Source organism: Opisthorchis viverrini, assembly GCF_000715545.1.
Source record: "Opisthorchis viverrini unplaced genomic scaffold opera_v5_443, whole genome shotgun sequence".
Classification (NCBI taxonomy): Eukaryota; Metazoa; Platyhelminthes; class Trematoda; order Opisthorchiida; family Opisthorchiidae; genus Opisthorchis; species Opisthorchis viverrini.
In genome coordinates this window covers 30,946-40,272 of record NW_008752094.1, presented here as the reverse complement: position 1 = coordinate 40,272, position 9,327 = coordinate 30,946, and the positions used below count along the sequence as shown (strand labels likewise).

General features: G+C 41.8%; 1 protein-coding gene across 1 annotated transcript in view; it reads left to right on the top strand.

Moving 5' to 3' along the window:
* Positions 1-632: 632 nt before the first annotated feature.
* Positions 633-9,327, top strand: part of T265_15314 (hypothetical protein) — a gene marked incomplete at both ends in the record, with an annotated part of 12,188 nt that continues 3,493 nt past the window's right edge. Inside the window, 9 exons of the mRNA XM_009177534.1 lie at positions 633-827; positions 1,938-2,035; positions 3,151-3,232; positions 3,975-4,054; positions 5,703-5,778; positions 6,514-6,646; positions 7,248-7,369; positions 8,216-8,305; positions 8,703-8,844. Of these exons, the coding sequence (XP_009175798.1) occupies positions 633-827; positions 1,938-2,035; positions 3,151-3,232; positions 3,975-4,054; positions 5,703-5,778; positions 6,514-6,646; positions 7,248-7,369; positions 8,216-8,305; positions 8,703-8,844 (1,018 nt within the window). The remainder of the gene's footprint in view (positions 828-1,937; positions 2,036-3,150; positions 3,233-3,974; positions 4,055-5,702; positions 5,779-6,513; positions 6,647-7,247; positions 7,370-8,215; positions 8,306-8,702; positions 8,845-9,327) is intronic.

The following is a 9,327-nucleotide window of genomic DNA, read 5'->3' as shown; positions in this document are numbered from 1 at the left end:
ATCGATCTGGAATTGCCATTCCGCTGAAAGCATCCAGCCGGGGGCGACGGGACAATAATAATTTCAGCTTATATGGTGTGTAAGAGTCGATTTTTACTTCCTGATCAAAATATTATAAAAGAAAATCTTGCTATGCACTGACCTAAATCAACTAGAAGTGTCACGAAATTGGCGATTTACGCAGTGAGTAAACACCAAATTTTTGAGTCCAGTCAGTTCGTCCAGCTTTATCTTGACGCACTGCGAAACCCAATTTGCCGAATACACATTTCCGGTATGACATTTTATTATCAAACATCGTGTGGATGTCACCGTGGACCAAAGTTTTCAGTAAAGATACTCGTAAGCCAGCCGCCAGACTCAGTTTGCTGCTTAGTACTGTCTGAAGCGCACAGGCGCTCAATGAAATGCTCCACCACAAATCATCAATATACAGAGACTGTTTAAAAACCTTTGATTAAGTGATCAGCCATTGAACAAGATGATCAAAATGGTTGATTATACCCCGATTAGCATAAACTTTGTACCACAGACCTATTAGATTTGTGGTGGATAGCTTTTCACACCATCGTCATACATATGTAAGGCAAAGTTCAACTCACAGCAGATGCACAGTATAAAATGCCAGGCACATGAATGTTCAATCAAGCCGGGATATGATGCGTCGTTGTTCGATTCTTCTCATGTTCCTCTTCTGTATCCGCCAGGCTGCATGTTTGGACGCCATCAGTTTCCAAAATTGGTCATCCCTATTTAACAACCAGCCGTCAAAGAACTGGGTTGTCCTGGCCGCTGGTTCCAACACCTGGGAAAATTATCGACATCAAGTATGTTTCCGTTGGTTTTTATTGGTGTTAGGTTCAAAAGTTCAACTAAATCCTCCAAGTTTGCACCAATGTGCCCCAAACGTTTGTGTATTAACTAGTTCTCTGCATGACTGTGATATTTCACTCTAAAAGGCGTTGGGTAGATGTCACAATTAATGGGCAAACATTTCATGGCCTGTATTGGTTTTCGTCAGTATTTCCTTGTCGTAAAACGATATCGTTTTGGGCGAGGTCGATTCTCTGGCCCTATCAAACGCAGATGTTACTGAGGTGCATAGTGAGATTCACGTTAATCGGAATCCGACAACGTCACCAATGTGTGCTTCATTTTGCGTTATGTAAGGTGAAATGACGGCATGTGAGTGGAAGGTATGGTGTTGAATCAAACACGAATTAGATGTTTTTCAAATCACCAGTAATCAACTGACCTGACATTGTAGCTTCATCATATTGGAGGAGCACTCGCGAGATCCGGAGTACCGTAGCCTAGAGTCACCTGCTGTATAAACCAGGTCTCAGAAATCCCAACAAAAAACTCACGTACCAACAACATTGGCTGTCATGACGAAAGCACCGGAATTGCTAGACAGTGTGAGCGGATAAATCTATACTACTTGGTGAGATCAAGTAGCGTGTATTTGGAACAAACATGCAGAACTCAATCTTGGTCAAATTCCTTTGTCCTCCACCTAACATTTGCTTGGGTTTACGTGAGAATCGTATGCAAATGTCACACATAATCAGTGTGTGTATATCCACTCCTAAGGTTCAGTGGGTAATAATTTATTGCCACTGAGTTTCGCTACAATAAGACTATTTATCTAGCAAAGAAGAGAACTACAGTTTCGGACGTATTTCCGAAGCCAAGGGATACGAAGATTGTACAGCTTCGGGGAGGAGGTCGTTTTTCGAACAGTTGACTGAATGGGGCACTTTGGTCCACACAAGCTCTTCCAGAGTAGAATCATGCTTCCTGTTCTTGGGATAATGCTTCTGAATGCTGTTTGAAGAACTGCAACTCCACCTACGATGGATTATTCTTTTTTAGACTCCATGCTCCTCTCTGCCTCAATTCATGCTTAATTCCCGTGTAATTGTGTTGTCATTTAGGCGGACGTATTTCACGCGTATCAATTGGTGCGTAAATACAATGTTCCACCGGAGAATATAATTACCTTCGCCTACGACGATATTGCCAACAATCCCAAGTAAATATCGCGTACAGTGTTTGCTATATAGTAACAAATACAGTGTAGAAACGCGCTTCGTAGTTTGCCAATAACATGTCTCATTGGTTTGCCGTCATATCAGTTTCTCCGTTGGTTAATGCGTTTTCATGACTGTAGATGCCATAGAACCATGATGGAAGCAACACATGTTGATGGTGTTCATGATGTTGACGATGGTGATAATGATGTACTCGTTTGCGTAGTCTGAAATGAATCACATTGATATCTATATGTCATTTAAGTGCGGAGGCCGCCGCTGATGTGGATAATCAGGATGAGGATGATGATGAAGATGAAGATCAGGATAATGATGTTGATGATGCTGATCAGGGTGATGATGTTGACGATATTGATGATGATGATGATAGCGAGAATGATGATGATACTTATGATAATGAGAATGATGAAGATGATGATAAGGATGATAATGATTGTGATGAGCAGGATGGTGATTATGATGAGGTTGCGGATGATGATAATCAGGCTGATGTTGATGATGACGATCAGCATGATGATGGTGACAGTGATGATGATGATAATGATGATGGTGATGATGACCGGGATGACGAATATGATGGGGTTGAGGATGATGGTTGAGATGATGATGTTGATGGTGANCAGAATGATGATGATGATGATGAGGATGATGAGAATGATATGTCCCCGTTTTATTTGTCAGTAAACTGAGCGTAATCACATCGGTACCCAGATGCTTTAGTACATCAACTTTCTGATGATTTGAAGCGAAGTGTAAGCAGACAATCTAGTCAGCTAAATATTTTGTAATGCAGCCGAATAAAAGAATAATATTTGAATGTACATTCACCTAAAAGAATTACATTTTTGATCCAAATTTTCTTTGTCACGCACCCTGAGGGGATCATTGCAGGATAACTAAACTACTTCTGCGCAAAGGATTCTTAGTCACACTCAATCGAATGTCTGACAGAAGGTGCACTCATCCTCGTGAAAATTTATTCGAAAAGAAGCCCAATTACCAACCAGCAGCATTATGAAACTTTCATTTTTTTAGTCGGCCTACATGTTAAATTCTCCCAAAAGGCCCACTGCCAATTTTCATTCGTTAATTCCAGAAACCCCTTTAAAGGCAAAGTGTTCCATCACTACGATCACGAAGATGTCTACAACGGTGTGGTGATTGACTATCGTGAAAAAGTAAGCCCCTTTTTCCCTTGCGCAGCAATCAAATGAATTCCTGCATCAGTTCACCGGGTAACACAAGATGCAAGGAAACTGACAATGCGGATCAAAACAATGAAAACCGCAGGGCAGACTAATTAGTTTTACTATATTTCAGAATGTCCAATGCACTTGAACGAACACTAGTCATATTACCGGCCAAAACGAACTCCCAGAAGGCTCAAGACCTTCTGCTTTTGGCTAGCGTTTTTGTCAAATGAACCATAAAAATTGCCCGAATACCAACGGTGCCCGAGTATCGTTCTCCGAGGAAATATCGTGTGATATCCTGGGACAGCATATTCAGCCAAGAATATCATAGATAAGACATGCTCAAGTGTGATACATTTGAGTGCTGATGACTGATACTCGTTTCGTGATAGCGGCTATTTCTCAGGAATGCTGCATTCCTTCCCAACTGAGGTAGAGATGAATGCCACTTGGTAGTTGTTCCTGGTAGTCCATTTTCAACTCAACTACTAACACCAGGCTCGAGGAGCAAATCCAGATGGCATGCTGGTCAAACAGAGCAACAATCGAACTTTTCAATTTTCAGCATATAGCGACCATCGTGAAAATAATATGAGTGAAGCTGGAAGGCAGACCGTAGAATTCAATTATTTGTTGGATTGCAAGTCGATGGTTGCTGTGAACAGACAGAGTGTGGAGAACACCATTGCCACAGGAATAACTGATCATGCATTTTTATCCGTTTTAGGATGTCACACGTGATAACTTCGTGAAAGTGCTGAAAGGTGATCAGAAACTTGAAGCTAACAAGAAGAAGGTTCTGAAAAGGTGAGTTTGTGCCGAAGTGGATATTGTGAATGCACTGGCTGATCACAGTCGGAATTCTAGTTTTGGATTTCCACGTCATCGGATTTATGAATTGCGTGTTTAGTATTCTCGTATGATGCTTGGTATATAATCTCTTTACGTAAGCCTCCCAGAAGTCAGTACAAAAGGATTTAGTTCGCCATTGGGGAGAAACGGTTTATCCATTTCATTTCAGACTATTGGTTATCATTAGCTCATAGACATCAATCGCCACTGTGAACAAGTTTCGGAAATGATGAAATATGCGCAGATTTAATTGGTATAACATCTGCTTAGTGTTGTTCAACATGGGGTCGGTCGATTTTGGTTTACTCGGATTCAGGAGTTGTTTTAACTCAAAGTGTTGTGCGACGCGAATAAACACGCAAATAAACACTGTTGTTTGCATGATCGAAATCAAAGTCCACGTAATATTTCTCCGTCAATTTTTGCACTAGCTGGTTTGCTTTTCTGCTTTAACCAGGTTCATTATCAGCTCTAATAGGTAAATGAACAGGAAGTAGGTTAAAAGATTTCCCAATACTAAGTTGAACAAATTGAGCGTTTTTGATCCCGCCTTTACATTATTTGGATAGAGAAGGAAAGAGAGATGGTCTATAAAATAGACGGTAAACTCATCTACACAATAAACCAGTTTTAATTACTAGAAAGGCAATCATGAATTCAAACCACGAAAACTCGGACTACAACACCACAGAAAATCCGAAGCAACAGAACGAAATGTACTACCGAACCCACAAGTGGGCTGAGAGCCAAACGAATGTGAAAAGTCATACTGCGACAAAGAAATCGGCAACCGATCAATCAGACCGTCAACAAAAGGTCTTCAGACGGAAACTACTTAAAAGAGCAAACGAATTCAGAGGATGCATGCAACAACGCAGCACAGTTCGAAATTGACCGTTAGGACTCCGAGAAGTGCATGCTCCCTTCAGCCAGTCACAACCGCCTAATATCAGACAGGTATGGTGTAGCTTCTAACCAAACCACTCACACATGATGTCACTTCGTTTGGGGATGCAACATTTGTATGCTGATCACTACGTCAGAGAAAAAATGATAACCATCTTGATCAACGATCAACACACGGAAAATTTCCAGATGAGTTTTAGTTAAAACATATTGTTTCGATATCCGTGTTCAAAATGTAGGATCGCCTCACCTTGGTTATAATATTTTTCCTCATTGTTGTGTGCATTATGTAGGTATTTTATTGAACAGATGTAATCGTGCGTGTTTCTGAAACAGCTGAGTGTGACCGTTACAACGACAAGCTGATGAAACTAGCTTTACTAGAAAACTGCCTCAAACCACCTCCGTGATGTTGAAACCATAGAAGCGACTACATCTCATGATACAAGAGTTAATCAACAGACGCCCGAGCAATCGATTTATCATTTCCGTATTCATGCGACCAAGCAAATAGCCTAAAAGTAGAAGTTAATGTAGCTAACGATTATATCTAGCAGCGTGTACAACGCAATATTCCGAAGTACGTGTTCGCCATCGTTCCATTTCCTCGGTTTTTTTGTTTTGCCTTCCTATGCGCTAGAGCGCAACCCAATGAGATACTCTTCAAGACCACCTCAAACTTTCTGCTTACTAACAGCGGTCCTGATGACAACGTGTTCATCTTCTTCTCCGGTCATGGTGCGATTTCCCACATTGGCTTCCTGGAAGAATATGTAAGTTTAGTTAGCTTTGGTAACCGTGGTTTTAGGACGCAGTTTTTTAATCGGGAGTTAAATAGGGAACGGATTGAAAAGCCTCACGTGAACGTATGTTGCCGCAGTGACATCAGCAATTCCTTAAAAATGCAGTTTATAGTCAAATTGTTCTACACATCAACCGGAGAATGAAACACAACCTACGATGTTTGTACGTCAATTCCAAGACTGACCCCAGGAATTCAAGTTTGTTAGGTATCGTCAAGGTGCTTTAAAAGACACCGTCGTATAGATTTCGTTTTACTTAGTTTAGGGTTGCTCAGCCCACATAATTCCGCGGTCGATCCATTAGGACTGCTGAGCAAACTTAGATACCATAAACAAAGAACGTGGTCGTATAGGGTCACGCATGAGGCGTAGATGATACGGAGGCATCAACCGAATTCTTACTGCTTCTCGCTTCTAGAGGGGAGGGACAAATCCTACATAATATGAATATTTGTTTAAGTATGATTAAACCAGTCTGTGATGGAAAGCCTAGAAAGTGTTGCATACTTTTTGGGAATCATCAGTGGTGCGCTTGATAGATGCAACGAGTAGCCGGTGGGCCAAGAGCGACCAACACAGCCTGATTTATCCGCACTAAGTCAGGACATAACGCCACCCTTCTTCAACAAGGGGATCCACNCGTGACTGACTCCCGGAGTGACTCATATCGAGCTCACGAGATTATTTCTTCTTGTCTTGCGACAGCTGTATGCCATGGAGCTGAACGATACCCTCGCCTACATGCATTCAAAAAAAAAGTTCAACAAATTGGTGCTGTACATGGAGGCTTGCTACTCTGGCTCTATGTTTAAAGATGTTCTTCCTTCAAATATGGGAAGTAAGTAGCGTATACTTCTGGCTGATACTTGCATGGATCCTGTGAAATAGCATACATAATGTCAATCGCATACATGGTTTAAAACGGTGTTGACTAGTTAAACAAAACGAAGTTCCAAGTTTGGTTTATGCTTGCTCACATCGCGATCTTTGTATGGAAGTTGCCCATGACTCTACGCAAGAAGCGTTTAGCCGATGATAGGTTTCATCGATCATTGTCGCTCACGCTGATGAACCAGTTTCATATGGGTGGAGGATGTCATTGTGTAACCGGTACAACCCCTGTGGTATTCTGCTGTCCCTTTGCAGCATCCACCAATGTCAAGTGGATACCTTCATTGTAAATTCTAAATGGATCGTGGGTCTTTTATAAAAAGTAAACTTCAACCCAACAAACAACGGGTCTAATAACGAAAACCGTTCTCTTCTGTCATTGAAATATCAGCGACCTTCTGAGTAGCGTGTTAGTTCTAGACCTCTGACATCTTCATTATATCTCTGAGTCAGACGATCCGTTCGTCGATAATTCACCTCACTGTTTTACACATCTTTGATATTGACCCGTGTTAACTTTTCTGTTGTCCGAATCCCTAAACTTGCAGTCTACGCGACAACCTCAGCCAAGGAAGATGAAAAATCCCACGCCATTTTTTGTTTTGACCCGAGAATCCGTGTCTGTTTGGCGAACGATTACTCGCATGCTTGGATTACAGATTCGGAACAGGTAGGTTTTAGCCAAAGTGTTGTGGATGGGTAGTCCGGTAATATTTGGAAGCCAGTTGATTTATGGCAATTCAGCCACCACGGCCGTCCGGTGGCCCCAAAATAATCAAACCATTGGTTGTATGTCCAAAATTTCTCACAATCCTCCCAATTAGATTCGCCTCTGATCTTGCAGAGGGATATGAACGAGGCTAACAACGTCTGGATGCTATCGGTGTAAGTCGCCCTTTACGATGGAGATCGCCTGATTTCCACCGTCACTGGTTAAGGTAGTTGCAAATCATGTCCTTGAATCGATATTATTGTAGTCCTCATTATCACTTTTAGGTTAGATCTCCTAACTAATTGTCTGGAGCGCATCGGAATGATGGTGGTAGGCCAGCACCAGGTCCATTACCCATCCGTTTTGTTTCTTTTCGTTTGAATTGGGCTTCAAATGAATTTTGAATGCACGCAGGGAAGCGTTAATTTTGAATACGGATGTTCACAGTGATGACGTTGCTGCTGATTATGATGATGAGGATGAGGATGATGAGTTTGGTTATGATGATGATGACGAGGATGATGAGTTTGGTATTGATGAGGATGATGTTGTTGATGATGATTATAGGGATCAGGTCCTCAGAGCATCAAATCCTTGAGATGCGTTGTATGCGCATGTATGGTATACAGGTGCAGCAGAGTGCTCACTAGTTTTCCAGTAATATGTCTCGTTCCATACCTCGGTTGTCTTATATCTAGCGGTGGTTTCACCGTTTCGCCCATGCCGGATCCTCTTAAAGTTTCATCAGCTGATATGTCTGCTTCACATGTATCCCTTTTGTCATTATCTCTTACCCGCGCGCAGAACAACATAAAAAAGCGTACACTGGAGGAGCAATACGAGGCGGTGAGAAGGAAGACGGGGTTAAGTCACGTGATGAAATACGGTGAAATGGTGAGTCACAAAACTCCACGGGGAGAGTCAATAGGGTCACATGTGAAGACACATGAAGATATCTGGGTATCCAAGCCTAGCCAGTGTCACTTTCCGAATAACGAAGCAATGTCTTTTGGTACCCAATGGTTCATACGCCGGTACAAAAGGAAGTCGGAAGGAATCATTTACAAGTAGCTCAGAGGAAGAAGAGTTTTACACGATGACTGAAACTTCCATCTGAAAAGCCGACACTCGAGGATCCAGTCAATACGTGGCCTAGTGTTGTGTTTTTCTGTGACTGAACGGTGAGTGACGTTGTTTGCTGTCTACCAGAAAGACAATCACACTGCTACTCAGTCACTCGGGACTGACCGGTTTGTAATTGACCGCCTTGGACCTGAGCGAGCAAACTTAGGTGATAATACTAGGGATTCGTTGTACATCAATGACTAATGATATTGCTGATTGTGGGACTGTTTCCGAACTGATATTCATTGTTCAACAGGATCTTTCAACACTAGCACCTAAGCAATTAAATGTGAAACTACGGTCGCTTGGTGTGCCGTGTCTTGGTTGTAAGGAACAAGACGCTATCTTGATACCGAACTGATAGGTGTTTGTTTATTGTTCGTTTCAGACGATGGGCAGCCTCCCAGTTGGAAAATTCCAAGGTCATTATGATCTATTGATGCACCGGAATGACGGGGCAATAACAGTATGTGTACAACGCGGTATTCACCGTTTTGAAACGTTCATTTGAAAAGTCACTGCCTTAGCATTGGATGGATAACGAACCAGGTGACCACTCCATTTCTAATGACACTCTAAGAAGTCGCCACTTCAGTGGCAGGAAAGCCTTTACTTCCGGTTAATAAAAATAAACGGTGTCAATTTAGGACTGAATCAATAACCTCAATTAGAATGTTTTGTGGCGGAAACAAACGATAATGCTACAAACAACGAAAAGACTCTCCATGTGGTTTGCTACATATTACTCGATGTATACGCATGTATATACACATATGTATATAAATACATAT